Raw genomic sequence first — 20,702 nt, forward strand, 5'->3', positions numbered from 1 at the left:
CCCCACCTAGTTTAACTACTGCTTTGATGTGGACTGGCTCATAAAGCAATATTCACCAGAATTCAGGTGAGTCCTGGGCTGCCAGACACTCGGGCACTGCTGTAGAATGTGGGGCTTGCACTGCAGACAAGCATCCATCTGTTCTGCTCATTTCACTTGATATCATTGTGAGCAAAACATGTTTTGGGAGAACAGCATTGTATTTAGTTAGTTAGGGTGTGTGTGTGTATGCGCGCGCGAGCTTGCATGCGCGCTTGAAGCATTGATCTTCAGGAGCCATCTTCCCCTTCTTTCTTTTATATTTTATTTTATTGTCTTTTTTGAGGCAAGTTCTATTGTTGGCCCAGTCCCAGGGATCTTCCTACCTCCGCCTCCCCAACTTTGGGATTACAAGCATACACCACCATGCCTGGCATTTTTTACATGGGTTCTGGAAACCAAACTCAGGTCTCCATGTGTACAATGCCGACACTTACCAGATGAGTTACCCCCTCTGCTGAGAACAACACATTTTAACTAGTCAGTCACACACATTTTTTTTTCATAGACTAAAATGTGGTCCACTTTGCTCTGTCCAGAAGTAAGGACAAATTCCAACTCAGTAGCAGGACTTCATGGGAAAAGTTAATGTGAAGGATTACAGTCAGATCTTGTGGTATCTAGATGTGTGCATGTGCCCAGATGTGGCCAGCATGTCACACATGGCTCAGCACATCGAAGCTGTTCTTTCTAATGATTCCTCCAGAACAATCTCTGGAGTTAGGAAGGGATCCCGGTCTTCCTTTCCCCGGGCTAAGGTGTTTTAGAGTTTCAGTGCTACCTCCGGACACTCTTCAGCCTCCTGTGAAGCAATGCAGCCACACACGGGTGCACACAGTGGTCTGTTTGTAACACGGACTTGTGCAGAATCTCCTAACAGTCAGTGGATGAGGGAGACACACTGAAAAAAGGAGAAAAGATGAGCGCCAGTCTCATCAAGTCCTCGGTGTGTTTAAGGCGTCAGTTGTGGAAGCCTTGGTCATTAGAGAATAAAATGTGGAGATTCCCCAGCAGTTTTGTCACACAAAGACATATATTTGACCAAATAAAAGAGCATTTGTTATAGTTGGGTATTAACAGAAAACTCAAAATAACAGTAGCTTAAAAAAGATAAATCTTTCCAGCCTAAACTACAAATGATAGGTATCTGTGGTTTAGAGAACCAGGGTTTTTTTCTGTGACCTAGCTACCCACCTCTTCTGTCATTCTTTCCCACCTCCCTGGTGTTTGGCTTCAGTCTTCAAGGTTACCTCATGGTCTAGGATGACAGCCTAAGCTCCAGCCCACTTGTCTCTGTTCCAGGTAGAAAGGAGGAGATGATAGAGAGGACTCACAGGCTGGTCTCCAGTCTCTTCTGTTTTGTGGATCAGAGTTCAGTCACATGACACTAGCCATCTCTAAGAATAGATGTGTGCTCTTCTAGCTGAGCCCACCTTGTCTTACATGGAATCAGGGTTTTGCTAGAAAAAGGGAGACTGGATATATAGGGGTAATTTGGTCCTTGCCTCCAGCTCCTCTTGGCCGTGTATTCCTGAGTGTGTTACACTGTTGTTTTCTGGCCCTTTTCCCTTTGTTTCAAGGACCCTGAAATCAATTGTCACCTTTTCACAGTATTGACTAAGTGTAGGCTATAATTCTTTTAGTGCTCCTTATGGGTTGAATTGATTCGTACCTCTGTCTGAGACTATATTTATATGTCGAGTCTTTACAGAAATCATGAGTCAAGATGAAATGAGCTCACTAGGCAGCCACTAATCCAACATGCTGGCTTCCTTATAAAACAGAAGAAGCCAGACACAGACAGGAGTCTGAAGAGCAACTCTAACAAAGTCAAAGGGTACAGTCCTTCTCCCCACCCCGTTACCAAATGGGAAATTTGTGAAGATTGTTCCCAAATCTTCAGAAACTTGTGAAGATCCTACAAGGCTAGAGGGAAGGAAATGGCAACTTCCGGAAACACCCAGAATTAGATTGTGCACTACTGTAGGTGGTGAGGGTCTGCATCTCTCTGTGACTGAGTGCTGCCCTTCTGTAGAAGTCCCCAGAACAAAAAGTCTGAAGGCATGGATGAGTGCTTCCATTTCTGTCCTTAATGCTTAGTGTTCTGATATGTGAATGACGTGTGACCCTAGAACATGAACATTTCCTACATGTTTCTCTGTGTGGTAGCTGCCCGTACCATCTCTTCCTAAGTAGAGAGGCTTTAGGAATGCATGTGTCATCTGTTTGGATGCCAGTCCTTGGAGAGCAGTGAGGAAGAGGCAGCCAGACAGCACCTCCAAATGGCTGTGCCCCGAGTGCCCGAGTGCCTTCCAGTTGGATGTGGCCTCTCCTGCCGTTGGCAGTTATAGCCTGAGCGCGGCTGCAATTGTTTATCTTATTTGGGTGCTTGTGAGAGAAAACTCCTCCATTTTTCTTGTCTGAGGAGAGTTTGTAAAGATGCATTGATTTCTAAGGATTAGTTGAAGAAGTTGAAGTGTCTTAAAAGCCTTTTTAAAGCCAGGTGTGTGTCTGTATTCCAGCACTGGGGAGGCCGTGGAAGGAGGATTGCAGAGTTTGAGCCTAGTCTGGGCAGTGTATCGAGTTCAGGCCATCCAGCCTGCACTGTGTGTCAGGACCGTCTCAGAATAAGGGAACAGAAAAGGTCTTTGTAATATGTTCCTAAAGAACATTTTTATAATCTTTAGAATTTGAAAATGTGCAGTGTACTCAGTGCTCTAATTCACTGACTCACTACCTGTTAGCAAGCCTGTACCTTACTGAGGGTTTGGCCTGTTTACTTTTGTGTCCTGGATCTTACACAGTATGGAGAGCTTGTAACAGGGGCTTGGTAGACAGGTGTGGGGTAAGATGTAAAACTATCAGTGGTTGAAGACAAGGAGGAAAGGAAGCATCACTGTGCAGCAGTCATTGTCTTTTTTTTTAACTAATTGCTATTTATTTAGTTATTTTTGCGTGTTTATGTGTGGGTATGCACGTGCCAAGATGCACTGTGGTCAGAGCACAAGTTGTAGAAGTTGGTCCCCTCCTTCCACCATGTTGGTTCCAGGGCATCATGCTGACATCAGCCTTGGCAGCAAACACCTTTACTCATTGAACCGTCTCACTAGCCCATATGTTAGTTGACTCCATCTTAAACATTTGCACAGACCTGCTCTGTGCTCTTTTGAGACAAGGAAGGCAGATACTCAAGAACCTTGCAGAGCTACAACTCGCCTGTATCACAGCAGACCGGGCTTGGGAACTAATGAGTGATGACGTTAGCCACAAAGACCAGAAGCGAATGATAGGAATAAGGCACTTGTGTTCTTCAACGAAGTAAGAAACGAGCTTTGTGACCAGTGTATTTTAAACATTTCTGATCTCTTTTCAGGAAGAAACCAATCCTGCTTGTGCACGGTGATAAGAGGGAAGCCAAAGCAGACTTACATGCCCAGGCAAAGCCCTATGCAAACATTTCCCTCTGCCAGGTAAGCTGCCTTTTGCCTAGACCTCATGCTAGTCTGCAGGTTAGTTGAGTCCACCCTCCCCATTGGGCATCAATTTCCCTTTAGCTTTACCAACAGGTACTTAACTTTAACTTGTCTTACTTACTCAAGTAGCAAGGACTCCCATGGTTGGAAAGATTGATTTTTTTATTTCTTGACTTGAAGTCTCTCTCCTAGTGACTGCTACATGTTGGTTCAGAATTTCCACTCTCTGGAACCACACAGAACAATTCTCTTACTGGCTGAGGTCAGCTGTCCTAATCCCTTAGTCCCTGGGCTGAGTTTTCTTTTCCTTTGTGTTCAGTCCAACATGCATCTCTGCTCAGGCCAGCCAGCACTTGCTTATGTCTAGTTTGTCCTGTGCAACTTGAATTTCAGCATGGAACTGGTCTCCTGGATGCAGTCCAGTGGCTTCAGATCTCTTTGAATGCAGCTGATGACTGCTTCCATGACACCTCTGACTTCTGTTAGCCACCATTGACTCTTTAATTGTCCTAAATTCTTTTCACATCAGCTAGAGAAATTGAGAGGCCTAGTAAAGGGACATCGAGTGACCACATACTGAAACCAAAGCAAAATGCAAGATGGGAAAACACAGCCATTGTCCAGTTTCTCTATATGGTCCATAATTTTGCCCCCTGCTGGGTAGTCAGCCTGCAGTGTGACTGATGAATCTTGGGCCCGTTATAGCAGCTACTTTATATTCTAGGTCTGAAAGGATCTCTTTATTCCATGTTTTATTTTGAGCAACAAGCAGGCAAAATTTGAAGGAAAAGAATTCAAGAGATTTTTTTTTTTTTAAGCTTTTCTTTCTTTGGAAACACTAACTGTGAAGTAACAGAAGAACATTCACCCTTCCCTGACTCTGTTAACATCATTGCTGTCCATTCCTGAGGAACCACAGTGATGGTTTCCTCTCTTTGTCTTCACTATCGTAAAGTGGGTTCAGCGTTCCTGTTCCTGGACTGGGAACATGGCACACGGCATAAAAATGCTTCCTGCACAAGTATGAGGACCTAAGTTTAATCTCCGACCCACTTTAAAAGCCAGGGGGCTGCCTGCATAGCTGTCACCCCAATGCTGTGTTGGGTGAAGAAGGGAGGCCCTCTGGGGCTTGTTGGCTGCCAGCCTAGCTTCGGGCTCAGTGAGAAAAGTCCTCCCCTAGCTGCAAAGCACACTGCATATACCATATGCGTGTATAAAGCAAGATTTCTGTTCTTAGAGTAGAGACATGATATAGTCTTCTTGGTAATTTTCTTTCTAGGGTCTCTTTCCTTACTCATGATGTGAGAGTGTCAACTCACATTTGACTGCTCTCTTTCCAGCTCTAAATGTAGCTATGATTTTATTTTAAAGAGAGCACAGTTGGGTTGATTTTCAACACCTCGAGGCATTTTTTTTTCCTGATTTATCCCATTGAGCATTATATCACTGTGGCTTCAAACCATGCCTTCTTCTGGACTGTGGATGTGCTAGAGTGTCCTAGTATCCACAGACCCTCAGTATCACTGAGAAAATCCTCTTCCATGAAAGGTGTTTACAGTTCATCTTATGCATAGAGGTATGTTTACACCTTTGTTTATAAGTTACCTAAAATTCATTGTTTGCTTTGATTTCTACCAACACAAGAGGTTAGTTCCCATCATACTAAAAGTAAGCCGGCAGGAATTCTGAAAGCCAATAATTAGTCTTGTGCCAGAGGTGAGCAGGATGGCCACTAGAGGGCATAAGGACACACGTCTCCAAAACCTTTACAAAGAACTTCACCTAGTACCTCACTCTAGAGCAGAGGTTCTCAACCTTCCTACTGCTGCGACCCTTCAATACAGTTCCTCATGCTACAGTGACCCCCCAACCCATAATAATATTTTGTCCCTACTTCATGGCTGTAATTCTGCAACCATTTTGAATCATACTGTAAAGATCTATGTTTTTTGATAATCTTAGGTGACCCCTGTTCAACTCCCAAAGGGGGTTACAACCCACAGGTTGAGAACCACTACTCCAGTGAGAGATGCTTAACTGTAGCCCCACGCTGTCCTGCTGAAGTGCCTTTCCATATTGAGTTTTCCTGGTGACAACAGTCATCAGAGAATCAGTTGGCTGTGTATTTAGTGCAAGGGGCTGAGAACTGAGGTGATGGTGGTGGTGAGGGGTCATTTTATCTAATTTCTGCCTCAGATCTATGCCTGGGTATGTGAATGTGCCTTGTAATAACATCTATAGATGGAAAACTTTTTTTTTCCTGGACTGGGCAACTTAAATAACAGATATCTAAGAAGCTGAGAGTTCAGGTCATTGTACAGCTCACTCTGGGTCTTGATAAAGACTCTCCTCATACCTCGTGTTCTCCCAGTATTCCTCATGGTAGAGAAGCAGAGGTGCACTAGCACTCTGGTACCTTTGGGGGGTGGGACGGCACACGGGTCTGTTCCATGATGCTCATTCTGGCCTTGTCACTTCCCATTTCATTAAATCTAATTTGTTCATGTATAAAATGGATTGCTAATGGCATTCATTATATAGCGTTTGGAAGACTTGCTCTATTAGCCAAAACAAGCATACACTAAAGAATATCTATTGAAGTTACGTTTATCCTTGATGTTTTTCCTTAGTCTGGCCTGAAAACATGTAACTTGTAGCCAACTAAACCTGTTCTCCTAACCACTGTTCTTTCTCAGTTCAAAATAAGCTGATCAAATGATTTCATAATTTTAAAGACATGAACTATAGTTCATAGCTTTCTTCTCTAGCCAAACAGCACAGTGCATGTTGGTCTACATTATATTTCCCTAACTGCATGGACCCTGCTAGGAGCATCTGCAGACTATGATACCCAGTTGCATGTTCCAGTTGTTCATTTCTGCCCCTGGTGCCAGTCCTGTCCTTCCATCCTATGGCGAGGAGAGATTACTGTTTACATAGATGTATTGCTTACAGCAAAGGCCTCTTTCCTAAGCACTTATACATATTTTCCCTTCCTCCCTAACAACTAAGTCTCATAACAGTGGCCCACTTTAAACAGGCAAAAGCGAAATCCTAGAGCAGGAGTTACTTTCCAAAGTCAGGCAAACTGTGAGGCAGTACTGAGCTCAGGCGGCATATTCCTAAACTGACACTCCACAGCCTGTCTGTCAGGCATATTCTGCTTGACTGGGGTTTCTTGTGCTAGATGTTAGATAAAATTTTTTTCCTTCAACATACCTGCACTGGTAAAACTGTCATTCTGGAGTATAACATGGGCTTGGCATTATTTATTTTCAGCTTTTGCTGCCTTTGTATGAAACTCTCTATTTTAATTTAACATCATGATGTCTTTATGTTGCCACCACATTTGGTGTTATTTTAAATGTATTCTTAAAACTTTGTTAATATTCATTTTCAATGGAAGCCGAATATCTCATTTAAAACTTTGTTTAGAATCACGTTTATCTTCTTTTTGGCAGCTAAAAATATTAGACTTCCCACTTGGAATTCCTGTAGTTAACAATACATAATAATGTATGTGTTAAATCATATCAGGTAACCCCCCAAGCCCCTGCCCAAAGTGTTTTAAATGAGCCTGGTGTATGCTATAATAAAAGCTGTGTTCTGTTTGCCCAGTAGAGGGCAGTAAAACAGTCTTGTTTTGTTTTGTCTTTAAAGAGTTGGCTTGGTTCCCTCTCCATTTAATTTCCAGTAGATGAGAATATTCAGCATTAAGTGATACTTTTTTGAATAAATTACTTTTTTCTTATTCTAGGCAAAGTTGGATATTGCATTTGGAACACACCACACGTAAGCAACTTTTATGGAATTGGAGGTGGTATGATTTTAATCGGCCAAAGGACACAATCAAGGTGCTCTAAGACCTGATAGCAAGAATCAGTCTGTCAGTGTGGAAGCGTGAAGTCGGTGACATCTGTCATGGCTACTTGGAAGCACAGAGTTAGAGTGGTCCTGGTAGTAGATGATTCTGCTCGCCTGTCAGTGCATACAGCAGCCCTGCTTTTACAGCATTCTGTGATTTGGCAAGAATGAGTTACATTGAATGGTCTGATATTAGTCAGCCCCATACTCTGATTAAAGGAAAACTGATTTGATCAAAAGTTGCCAGCCTGCAAGGCCTGTCCCAGCTCCAGTGAGCTCTGCTGAGGTGGCCCAGGAGAGACTGGTCCACCCTTCCTCACATGTGCCAGTCACAGCTTGCTTCACTTTCTTACCTTAGTTTTGTAGCCTTTAACCAAGTACTTGTAGAGTAATTTGGCTTTCCAGTGAGAGAAACAACAAAATGTGGTTGTCCTTACTTCAATATGTCTACAAATCACATTTCTTTTGAAAGAAATTGTCAAAAGACTTTAACAAAAGATGCCTATTCTCTCTTTTAAACCGGGAGTGGAAGTGTGGGGCCTGCTGTCCCCTTCCCCAAGAGGAAGCGGTATGCTGGCAGGGAGTGTCCTCTGTCTGGGAAGGGACAGAATTGTGACTTTTCTCTTGGTGTGCATAAACAGTGTTTTGCAGTCTGTTGTGAAAAGGAGCCAGAGTGGAAGCAGTCAGGCCTCTGCATGAAGTGATAGCTCCATTATCTGACGTGTCCTGAGGAGATAGGTAACATCCACAAACCATCCCTAATTGGTAGCTTTTGTCCACTAAGAGACAGGGCTTAAGGATTTAGAGTGAACTCAAGTACTGACTTATGCATAAAATATTCATTTTCTAGCTCTAAGCACACAGGATGCCAATTTCAGCTCAGAATACAGATTTCTGTCAATGGAGGCAGCTTAGCCTTAATGCAAAGCGCCAAACAGGAAGTTCTTGTCTCCTACCCTTAGCTGAAACCCCAGGATAAATACATCCTTGATTCTAGAAGGTCTTCTGCCAGCCTTGTCACTGCTTGGACCATGGCATGATTCGTTAGGCCACTGGCACCAGATTCCTCTGCTGAACATGTGGTCTGTGCTGTGTAATGAGCTTCACAAGGGAAAAGTGCCATGTCCCTCCGGGCTCGCAAGCAGTGGAGAGCTGGTTGGTCATGCTGTCACCCCTGGGAGGGACTTGAGAGGTCAGAAGGCCTTCTCAGAAGCTGGCTTGGTGATGCCTCACTGTGAATGGAGCAGAAAAGGAGCAAAGGGGAAGCACTCTTTTGTTTAATCATGTCAGAATTATTTGGTATCATAATATCATACGCCGGAAAACAGAGGCCTAGAATAAATGAGTTTACATTCCTTGGGGATGAACACAGGAATAGAACTCATTTTAACCTTAGTTTTTAATTTGTTCTTGTTTGCTCACTGCTACAACTGAGTCATTACTTCCTTTGCCCCATTCAGTCCTCACTCCTTAGAGCAGCTTACACAGGCACACTTTGTAAGTTAAATCTAATAGCTCTCAATTCAGAGACATTATTGGAGTGGAACCCTTCCCGGCCAGAGAGTATCAATGGTTTACATTTTGCTGAAATGTCAGTATCTTGTAAATGATTGAGAAATTTTGTCTGGAAATTTTGTTTGTTTATTATTTTAAAAACTAGGAGGCTGAGCTAAGAGAAGCAGGAGTTCAAGGACAGTCTACATGAGATTCCCCCTCACCAGAAATTATTCATCCAGTCCCTGTAATGTTACTGAGTCTCAAGTCAGTCACGTTTGTCCTTGTAGCTTCTCACCTTGGGTGAGAGCCAAAGCATTCACGATAAAAAGGAGAAAGCCTTAGCTCGTGCTGATGAGATAACAGCTCTCCTCCCTGGAGCTGAGGACAGTGACTGCGAGGCACTTTCTGGAATGATGCACACCTGAGCGAGCATGTGCTGACTACCATGTGCAGAGCACACAGAAATGGTCACGATTTCATAGATATGGTCTATCCAGCATCTCTAGGGTGCACAGCGGTCCCAGGCTAATGTGCTGCATGGTGCTTTAGAATGGAAAGCTCTTTGGTTTTCCTCAGAATTGGGCACAGTTACCTCTGATGGCTTTAAGATTAACAGGGAGAACAAAGCAGCTGAATGGACAGTGTCCTCATCTAAGTAGGAGCCAGCCAAAACCTGCAGGGGCATGGTTCCTCCAACCCACATCTCCAGCTGGCCCTCTGTCTCACCAAGACCTCATCTCCCACTCCTTTCTAGTATCATAAAATGTTGACCATCCCACCTCTACCCATGTTAGAAGTACACACAGTGCGCTGGCGTGTGGGCATGGGTGAATTTAAGTACACACAGTGCGCTGGCGTGTGGGCATGGGTGAATTTATGCTCATTTGGTGACCTAGATAGTCCTTTTCCCCCAGCCACAGGTTCTGCAATTGTAAAAGAGACTAAGTCTTGGAATTGCCTTGATACATGTTAGAGCATCCAAAAACAGTGCCCATGGAGGTGCCCATGTGCACTTAGCCCACCTTTACATTTGGAATGTAGCCCATTTGCAACCCTACTACTTAAGGACAGTGCTGTAGTCTGCCTCTTCTAGGGGTGACCCCATGCTTTGTCTTCCTATTTTTAACTGGGACTTTTTAAACACACATAGTGCTGTCTTTGAAAAGATTAGTATGTCTCCCCTTAAATTAATTCATAATTCTGTTTGATAGGATTCCTTGACATTGATACATGGTTTCCTCATAATTGATGCCTTGATTAATGGAAATATTTGTAAAGTTTTTATGGTAAATCCCTAGCTGGCTTATCTTTAATTATAATCAGCTGCAAATGTGGCAACTGTGTGTGTCAATTTACCCAGATTTCAGGCGCCGTAGTTTCATAACTACAGAGAAGAGGGCTCCGCAGCTGTCATTTCTCGAGCCTTGCATTAATTTATTGTCTGCCAGCTTGAATTTCCTTCTCCTTTTGGCAAGAACTAAATATCTCATTCCCTTTTCTAATCCTGTCTTTCCCTTATCTTTTTTTTTTCCTTTCTTTAAGAGGCAGGACCTTAGTCACACCAGGCCATAGTCAAACAGTAACCAGAAACCTAGCATCCTAACCCTGAATCCAAAGGCATAAATAACCCTGCCTCAGCCTCCAGGTGTGAGCCCCCACACTTGGCCTTTCCCGTCTGCTGCACACGTCCTCCTGCCATGCTTGAACTCATAGGGTGGCTCGTTGTTGTCACTTGTCACCTGAGTCACACACATGTAGTGAGTAGCTGAAGACAAGAGTCACAGATTGAGAGTGACATTCTAGTTCTTGAGAAAAGTCCCCTAATAGCTATGCTTAGGGCCTCAGAAAGCCCCAGTGGGAAGGGAAGGCTCAGCCCAGTTTCAGCTGAGAGGACTTACTTCAGGCCCAGATACAGAGCTGTGACAAGGATGGCACATGCAATACATGTCTGACCAGGACAGGGCATCATGCAGTCTTCAGACTGTAACTGACAGTTAAGAAACACATCTTGCACCTTCAGTGGGTGTGCACACAGCCACAGGCTGAAGCAAGGGCTTTCCAGACTGATACTTTAAAAATATGCTGTATATACTGTGGTTGTTTGAAACATGCTAGCCTGTTACACAGCAGGGATTCTGCTCCTACCTTGCTTGCAAACACAGTGCAAAGATGTCCCTGTGGTCCTTCATAACAAAATGATAGCCACGGATACCCTGGGATGTGAGTTCATGCCCCCAGATATTCTGAGCCTTTTTGAAAGATAGCGTTTTTATATGTCTTTAGATTTTCAGAAGGCAGTGTGTAGAAGGGGAGTTATAATAAGTTTTGGTAATATAGGAGACTAAGCATTCCTCAGCTGTTTCTTCATTCTCACTAGAAAATCTGTTTATTTGGAAAATTCTGTTCCTGATTTTGTTTCTCTCCCTCTATTTGAAGGAAAATGATGCTCTTGCTCTATGAAGAAGGCCTCCGAGTCGTCATCCACACCTCCAACCTTATCCGGGAAGACTGGCACCAGAAAACCCAAGGGTTCGTAGGGCCATGCAGGGCATGTTGGTCCTTTATGCTGGGATAGGGTCACGACAGATGTTATTCGCTTTCCTCTTGTTCTTTGTTTTTCTACTTGTACAAGTAATAAGCATGTGCGCAGGGAAGAGGCATACCAGAGTCAGTCATGGTTCTTCAGCAGTGCACAGCGAGTGCCCTACCTGAGCTGCACCTCCATCCCCACCATCCTCTTCCGCTCTCTTGTCCCACTCTCTTGAAGTAACCAATGTTATCAACCTGGTGCAGAATTCTCCATAACTATCACTGGTATACAGGAATATTTACATGCAAGTGTTTTGTAAAATTTATTTGTTAATATTTTTTATTTGAAAATTTCACACATGCATATAATTTTAAAGTTTGTTTGTCACATCTACCCCCTAGTTCCTCCCATCTGCCACCTCTCAACTTCATGTCTCTCTTTATTTTTAAAGTCCCCTGCGTTCACTTCATGGAGTGAGACCATATGCTGGGATGGGAGGGCAGGGTAAAAACGTAGGTTTTGGTCTCTCTGTCTAGTCTTGGTATGCATGTTTGTGTGTAGGTATGGGTACATGCGTGCTACCATGCACCAGATCAGATGACAACCTAGAGCGTTAGTCCTCAGCTTCACCCTTGTTTGAGACACAGTGTCTTGTTTGCTGCTGCTGTGTACACCAGGCTAGCTGGCACACAAGCTTCTGGAGTGTCCTGTCTCCACCTCCCATCTTGCCATAGGTGCACTAGGACTATGGGTGTGAGTCACCTGCCTGGGGATTTGAAGATCCGGGATATCCTCACACTTGGTCAAGTTCCATAACCATTGTGTCATCTCCCAAGCCCCACTGAACCAGCTCAGCAGCCAAAGGATTTGTTTATAAGAATTTTAGAGAGGTGTCCAACTCAAATTCAGCTACCTCTCTCCTCCTAGATGAATAGCTTTACTTTTTCTTTAATTGAAGCCATTTCTATACACCCCTGCCTTCCTGGGAGAGCACTGGCTAATGGCCTTCTCTCTCACAGAACATGCAGGCATTTGTGTAGCTTCATTTCAGGTTCCCAGTATGCTCTGCTGCTGGTCTCCCGCTCTCATCTCCAGTGTTGCCTACATAGTCTGACTCTGACAAGCTGCTGAGCCTCAGCAACCCCATGGGTTGAGCTGAAATAAGGGGCCTTCCAGCTCATCATCTGGGCCTGCTTTGACCTTAGTGTGGGCTCAAAGTTTCCCATGTTCCTTCCTCTTAAACTATGCTTGTTACGGTAGTGTTAGTCTGATTCCTGCAGGATCAGAGGGGTCTCTGCCCTGTCTCTAAAGAGCCTTGGCCACAGGACTTGCTCTTGGTTGTCATCACATCTCCTCAACTAGCCTCCTCCTGCCCCCACTCCCCACCCATACATACCTCTTTTTCTTAATTTTAGATAGAATCTTTTATATAACTCATGGTGGCTGGGAAATCTTTATGTAGCTATGTAGCACAAGCTGGTCTTGAACTCTTGATCTTTTTGCTGTGCTGTCCAAGTGCTGGCTAACAGGACTTTATGGATCTGCTGAGTTCTTTGTCCAATCTGCCCCACCGCTCAGGGGGATCTTAAGCCAAGCCTTCCTGAGCTGTTCACTGGGCTGGGGACTCCTTCTCAGCCCTGTCAGAAAAGGGTGTGGAATTTAGATAAGTGTGTTCTTAGGGAAACATGGATTATAAAACAAGATTTATAAAGGTGACCTCCAGTCTTAGGTGGCTCTCAAACCCTCTCCAGTGTCTCTAGCTTTTTCTGGAGTTGTGGTCTTGAACTTGTAGGCAACGGTGCTTCCTGAGGCTTCTCAAGTGGTTGCCCTGAGGGAGAAGAGGAAAAGTAGGAGTGTGGCTGGTACTTTAACTTTTTTTATTAAAAAAAAAAAATCTAAAAGCATATTATCTAGATTGTATGGTTCAAACTCAAAGTAAGATATGAAATTTCCCTTCATCTTGCCTCTACCAGCCACAAATACAAAGCCCTGTTGCCCTCTGTTTGTCTGCTCTTGATTCTGATACTTTGCAGGTTCACACTGGGATTAAAAAACAACAGAAAAACCCTGAAACCCCAAAAGGGCTCTAGAAAGATGGCTGAGTAGCTCAGAGCACCTCCTACTCACTCTTCTTGCTGAAGACCTAGGTCTTGTGCCCAGCTCCCAAATGATGTCTCACACCAGCTGGATTCTCTCTCCAGTTCCAGGGGATCCAGTACCCTCCATGACCTTTTTAAAATCTTAAAACAAACAAACAAACAAAACCTTTACAGACACTCATGGGCAGTCATCCTTCACTGATGGGTTGCCTTAGCTGTGCTCGCCCCCTCCGTGTAGAAGTTCCAGCTGTCCGTCTCAGACGTGCGTGGCTTGGACACCTGTTGAGGTCATGGGTTTCAAATCATCTGCTGGGTTCAAGAGTTGGCTCAGCAGTTCAGAGCACTTGCTGCTCTTGCAGAAGATCCAGATTGATTCCTAGCAGCCACATCAGGCAGTTCACAACTGTCTAACTCCTGTTCCACAGGACCCCATGTCCTTTTCTGTCCTGTGTTCATGTGGTACACATCTATATTCAGGTACACACACACACACACACACACACACACACACACACACACACAGCAAATAAATGTACATTCCAAATTATTTACCCCACTGTAGTGTTCTCATATCATTTCACAAAGTATTGAAAAATGCCTCCTATCTTAGTATTCTAGTTTAGGAAGTTGTTTCCATTAATAACTTCATAACAGGTGTGGCCTTATCCAGAACATACCTGTTAGCAAACCTTTTGCTCTTTGGCTCCAAGGGATTGGTGGGGGGATACCTCACACATCTAGCTGGCCACTTTTCTGTCAAAGAAAGTTCCAGGGAAGTCTGAGTACAATGGCAAAACCAGTTAGACACAGATGTGGTCCAGATGTGGGCTCCCCACCTTAGCCAAACCTGTTCTTCCTATACTAAGTTCCCCCTGAGATAAGCAGGGGTGAATGAAGTACCACTCTGTTGGGAAGACATAGACTTCAGACATACAGCCAAGAGTTCTCATTCAGCCTGCCTAGCATCCTATTAACCTGTATCTCATCAGCATCCTAAAAGAGCAGCTGTGTAAAGGAAGAATTGGACCATTCTGTTTGGTTTGGGTGGGAAGAACTACTGGGGAAGTAGCTACAGAAGGGAAAGACAGTGACAGCAAATACAGTCTGGAGCCTGACTCACCCATCGCCTCTTACAGCTCCTGGCAACAGCCCTTGGAGGCTGAACTCTTGATCTGGTTTTGCCCTTGAAGAACCTCTAGTCGTAGAGGCTCAAAGTCACAGTGTTTTTGGAACCTACCCGTGTCATACTGTATTGTATCTTTTGGGTTTAAATAAGGTTATTTCCCATTTGTGGGCATGTTGTCGAAGTTAGGGCAAATGCATTGTTTGTTTGGAGAGAGGAATTGATGAAATGGAAGATAATGTGTTGTAATTACAGCTTAGCCTTTTGAGGCTAATGTTAAATGTGTTACATATTCTAGGCACCAGAAAGTATAAGGTATGAAAATATCTCAAATCACTACAGAATGTTCATTATAAAAAAAGAGTTTTCTTGTTTAAAATAAACTTGCATATATATATGTGTGTGTGTGTGTATGTGTGTGTATATATATATACACACACATATATGCATATATATTTCTTGGTATAGATAGCTTTTGATTCTTAATTCAGCTAAAGAACTACCCTGATAAAGACATGGTTTTACATAAAGAGATAGCATTCAGAAATAATTCTGTGATGGGAGGTGTTAGATCGGTATGATCTGATCTGCTTTCTCCTGCCAGAAATCCGTTGCCACTTAAAGACGGTTGCAAGAATTCATGTCTTGCTTTGGGTGAATGCACCATCAGTGAAGAGGTATTGTCACAATGAGAGCTCCTGAGGGTTAACGTTTTCTTACATTTCAGAATATGGTTGAGCCCTTTGTACCCACGGATTTGCCAGGGAAACCACACATCTGGAGAGTCAAGCACCCATTTCAAAGCTGACCTCACCAGTTATTTGATGGCATATAATGCTCCCCCTCTCCAGGAGTGGATAGACATCATCCAAGAGCACGATCTCTCTGAAACCAAGTGCGTGTCCCCTTCCAGTATGGGGGCCAAAAAGGGACCTCTGGCTTGCAAGCCACACAAGCCTGGAAGGCAGAGGCCTTGGGAAGAAGTGGGGTGGTATTTCTGCTGCATGAGAGGGTGAGGGGTAAGAGCAGATCTGTCACACTGTGTCTCATGGGCATCAAGGTGGTAGTGGGCCTTACGCTCCCACTGGGGTGATTGTAGAGTTGCTGGGTTCTTTGTCTGAAACCTTAATGTGGGTGTCCTGCTTTTAACTGGTTTAGCTAAAAATTAACTTCAGAATAACAGCTGCTGTGAAGAAGGCCTGGCCCTGAAGTGAATTGGCTCCTTGACCCCTTCTGTTGTGTTAGTTTTTATTTTATGTGCATTGTGGGTTTAGGGTGTCGAAGCACAACTTGCATATTATTTACTGTATCTTCCTTTATTTAGCGTTTACCTTATTGGTTCAACCCCTGGACGCTTTCAAGGAAGTAACAGAGACAACTGGGGACATTTTAGGCTTAGAAAGGTAATAAAACTTTTACTATTTTAACATTTAAGATAATATAATGTGTATTTTTTTATCCCTTTTAATTTATGATGGATCTCCATCCCCAAATTCAAATCTCAACCTGTGATATACAAGCCTTGTGGTCTTGACTTGTTCCTCAGCCAGACTCTTGTCTGTAAAATGGACAGAATTGTATCTAGTAGTTAATGTGAAGTGGGGTGTTTTGTAAGCGGGGTAATGTGTGGCTTAATGGTGTCCAGCCTAGGTAATAGAATGCATTTGTGTAACCACAAATCCTGCACATTGAGTAGCATCTGCAGTTTTCAAGCCATGTAACAGGGATTTTTTATCAGATCTCAAAGTTTCTCAGGAGCTGAACCCACAGTAGACTGGGTTGGAGAGTGGTCAGTTTAGTTCAGTTTTCTATAGCATGATACAACTCATGGAAGCTGAGAAAAGTTTGTGTGTGTGTGTGTGTGTGTGTGTGTGTGTGTAAATGTTAATATCTAAGCTGTGGAAAGGAAGGCAATACATACTAAAGTAAACACAAAGCATCAGTTTCATAGACTCTGAGTTCCACTGGGGCAGAAGCTGTCCACATTCCTCTTGCTGTCTGCTGCCTGTAGGTAATGCTTGTTTCAGTGAATAAAATTTCCAATTACTTCCTCTGTTATTCCTCAGTTTGCCTAAGTGTCAAGGCAGGAAATGCAGATCAGTCTTCTGTGGTGCTTTGGGGATTCATATCCATGTGTAAATATCCCTTGCATATTAGACAGGCCTAGGATTTTGTCCGTGCTTCCCTCTGCTTTTTTGGGCGCTTTCACATGCTAGGCTAGTGCCTTCCACTGTGAGGCTACACCCCAGCCCTGGAGTGCAGTGCCAAGCTGAAAGCTATAAGCTTTTTTCAGAAGGAACAAGCCAGAATGCATAGTGGTTTCCTTATGTTGCTTTACTTTACGTATATTAGACGATTGTAGTTTCAGGGTAGGTTCATCTTGATATTTCTGCTAAAATAAGTCTTTAAAAATGATTTATTCTGCCATTGTTTTTTATGCAAATCAAAGACTTTGGAAAGAGACTTTTCCAGTCTACATAGTGGGTTAAAAAACATACATAATTTTAGTATTTAAAAAGTAGTTTTCGAAGAAAATAAAGTTTCTGCAGACAAGATGTGGCTAATACTTTCAGGGTCTCCTTGTAAGTAGGCATCTGAAGGCACAGGCCAAGTTGGAGGCATTAGGGCCTGTCAGTTATATTGTTAACACTGTGGCTGTTATACTTGTTTATCTTCTGGGCAGCTTCTGCAGGCACATGCCCCATCTGTACCCAAGGGCGAGTGCTGGCCCATCGTGGGACAGTTTTCAAGCATTGGCTCCCTGGGGCCTGATGAATCCAAGTGGTTGTGCTCAGAGTTTAAAGAGAGCTTGCTGGCACTGAGAGAGGAAGGCCGAGCTCCAGGCAAAAGTGCAGTTCCTCTTCATCTGGTGAGCCCTCTTGCTCTAAGAAACAGTCTTCCTTGTCATAGATCATAGTGGGTGATGGTGGGTGGGGGAATGTTCAGGAGCCTCAAGCAGCTAGATTTGCTGTGCTTTTCCATTCTTCCAAGTTGTCAAGCTAAGGTATACCACTGCAGCAGAACTTTAAGCTGTTAATTATATAGAGACCTATAAATTAGCGATTGACTTTATATTTAATTTTATATTAATCTGGCGTATCAGAGGTAAAAACATTTAAATTAAAGTGTAATTTCTCATTAGTTATTTATAATCTTCCAGGAGCTTAGTTACTAGTTTAGTTATCTCTTCAGTTAGATGGGAGTTTTCTTTTAAGATATGATTTCTAAGTTTTTTGGTTAACATCTTTCATTAAAATTTCCATTTTCTTAAAAACTAGTCAACACTCTTTTCTTTCAACATGATTCATGCCAAGTTTCTTGTTTTTTTTTCTTGTCTTGCTTATTTTTAGATCTATCCTTGTGTGGAAAATGTGCGGACCAGCTTAGAAGGATACCCTGGTAACTGCTGGGGAGTCGCTGCGGTTTCTCTGTATTTCCCAAAGTGTCTTGGGTCACATTGTGTTGCGTTTTTGTGTTTTGTCTTGTTTTCACTGGAACTGGTTAGAAATGTAGGGTGGTTTTCTATTACTCAGGTGACGTTAATGAAACCAGTCTTGTTGAACTCTGCAGTGTTCCAGAGAAGAGACACACGGTTTCACCCTCTTAGTAACCGTGTGCAGTGGCTTGCCTAAGTTTTACTAGTAAGCTGTCTAACATGTTGGTTGTCAAGACAAGATCTCCAACTAAAGTGAGTCCCTCTGGCACCCACTGCTGCTTTAACAGCGGTTCTACACAGTCCTTCCAAATTTACCTCCAACACAGATACATTTAGGGCCTAGAGTTGGCCTAGCAATTACTATTCCCTTTGTATAGCTCAGTTGATATGTCAATTTTCAGACTTATTTTCCAAAAAATCTCTCAACTTTATTCTTCATTTCTCTTTTTCTACTGCTGAGCACTGAACTTTTAAACAGAGACACCCTCCATAATGCCATTGGGTTATTAACGAAAGCCCCAGAGAGTATGCCTCTAGAAGAAACCAAGTCTGATTGGCAGTCACTGCTGGCTGGCAGGAGAATGAATTATGACTAATTTTTCCCATTTATTGCTTATGAAATTAGATGTGACCTTGCCAAAATAATCTCAATGAAGTTCAGAGTATATTTGCTGTTCAGGGCTTTTTAATGGCAAAATAAAATTATTTTACTTTGACTCTGGGACATAGGTAGTTTGTTCTTCCTGTACTTCTAATAAGCTAGAGTTATTCAAAGTGCACTTTTAATGAGAGTATGGTATTCTCAATGCAGCAATTTTATAAATGGTTCTAAAATAGAATATGGCTTTAGCTTTTTGAGTAGGAAACAGGACATGCTTTATTGGACATCTGAGTTGTTTAAAACCCTCTCTGCACATAGTTTACTGTTGGGAAGTTTAGAGGTGTGTTTGGAAAGTCACTAATGAATCTACAATGGATTTTTCTTACTTTAAAAAAAAAATGGCAGGCTTGTTTTTTTTTATCTTCCAGTTCTTAAGAACCTTCTCTGCCACCTGTTTGGAAATGGCAGAGCATAAAGCCAAAGTAGACAGGACTAACTTTGTCACTCACTGCCCTTCCAGATGTCCTGCCTGGAACATAAACCTAGTGATATTCTTCATACCTGTCTCTGGGTGTAAGACAGACCCAGATTCTATTATCCCCTCTGCATAGTTAAGACCTTTCCTTTTCCGGACAAAAGAAGCCCATGAAGAAAATGTGCCAAATTTGAGTTCTGGTAATGTGAGCTCTTGGTCCCAGCTACTCTAGAGTAAGATCCAGGCCAGCCTGGACAAGTTTGTAAGAACATACATAAAAAGTAAGAAGGGTGCTGGGGTATAGCTCAGTGGTAAAGTCCTTGCCTCACCTGTGTGAGCCCCTAGGCTCAATCCCCAGACGGAACCACAAACACAGGAAGAGAAGGTCATGTGCAAGCGTATGTGTTGTTTGTTTGTTTTTCAGTGAGCTGTTACTTAAGATGAAATCATGGAAGCAGTTGTTCCTCATTTACCTCCTTACTGCTAATAGGGATTTTCTTCTTAAGGAAAACACCTCAGATTGCAGTTGATTCCCTTTGTTTGTTTTCCCTCTTTTAAAAGCTGGGGGTTCTCTTCCCTACGGCATCCAGACGGCTGAAAAGCAGAGGTGGCTGCACTCCTACTTCCAGTGAGTAACGTTCAGTGCTCCCCTGCTTCCCTGGGACCAAAACTGTTGTGTCAGTCTGCTTTAAAATGTGCTTATCCAATACAGTTATAGTCTTTCATCTGCATGCTAGGGCTTCAAATAATTTAAAACAAGCTTTTGAAAACATTTTGGAATAGGTTTTTAATACCAGAGTAAAATTTATCTCTGTTTGCAGGCAAAAAAAAAAAAAAGATTAATAGAAGATCATGCTGGGTAGTTATGGTTTCCATAAGCAGCATTTAGCTCAGTTTGCTGAAGCATGCAGTGTAACTCTCCTGACTACAGTGTGTAGGGCCCACACTTGGTAAGAGTAACTCCCAGGCCTCTGTCTCCAGGATGAAGCCAGTGCTTCTTAGTGAGCTAGGTAGGTGAGGGTGGACGGGGAAGAGAGGTTTGTCCTTCCCATCCTCCAGATGCAGCACTTGCTCATCCTCAGTGTTCCAGACTGAACCCCAAGTCTTACTTCTGTAGTGGCTTTTCAGCTGAGCAGCCAGAAATGAGGGTAGAAGTTTGTTTTTTGTAGCCACTGCTGAGATTCCTGTTGGCCTGTGCATTCCTATTGTAGTCTCTCGACAGCGCACTTTATCTTGGCTCCTTATTATTTAGGTTCCTAGGTTCACTCAGATGAAGAAAATGGTGGCCCGCTTAATCCTGATTCTGTGCTGGCAAACTGCCTGTTAGCTTGAAGGATTATCCTCTTCTAAGCCAGAATCGCTGCCTCATGACAGAGACCATTATGCCTTGAAACCTTAGTCCTAAAGTGTTAGAAATGTAGAATTACTATTTAAGGCCAAAACTAGAGCATTGCTGAATTATCCTCTTGCCTTCTTAGCGCCCACCTGTGACAGGCTGCGGTCCATTCACTTAGTCTCATGGAGAAGATCAGCAGTGTGCACCTCAGGACTTGTTAACTTCCTGC

At 43.2% G+C, this 20,702-nt stretch overlaps 1 protein-coding gene across 1 annotated transcript in view; it reads left to right on the forward strand.

The window, feature by feature from the left end:
- Positions 1–20,702, forward strand: part of TDP1 (tyrosyl-DNA phosphodiesterase 1) — a 69,400-nt gene that overhangs the window by 9,971 nt on the left and 38,727 nt on the right. The window contains exons 4-12 of the mRNA XM_080909941.1: positions 11–66; positions 3,413–3,509; positions 7,270–7,304; positions 11,310–11,402; positions 15,353–15,520; positions 15,950–16,028; positions 17,309–17,494; positions 17,976–18,024; positions 19,699–19,765. Of these exons, the coding sequence (XP_080766067.1) occupies positions 11–66; positions 3,413–3,509; positions 7,270–7,304; positions 11,310–11,402; positions 15,353–15,520; positions 15,950–16,028; positions 17,309–17,494; positions 17,976–18,024; positions 19,699–19,765 (830 nt within the window). The remainder of the gene's footprint in view (positions 1–10; positions 67–3,412; positions 3,510–7,269; positions 7,305–11,309; positions 11,403–15,352; positions 15,521–15,949; positions 16,029–17,308; positions 17,495–17,975; positions 18,025–19,698; positions 19,766–20,702) is intronic.

Source organism: Micromys minutus (genome assembly GCF_963924665.1).
Source record: "Micromys minutus genome assembly, chromosome: 1".
NCBI lineage: Eukaryota > Metazoa > Chordata > Mammalia > Rodentia > Muridae > Micromys > Micromys minutus.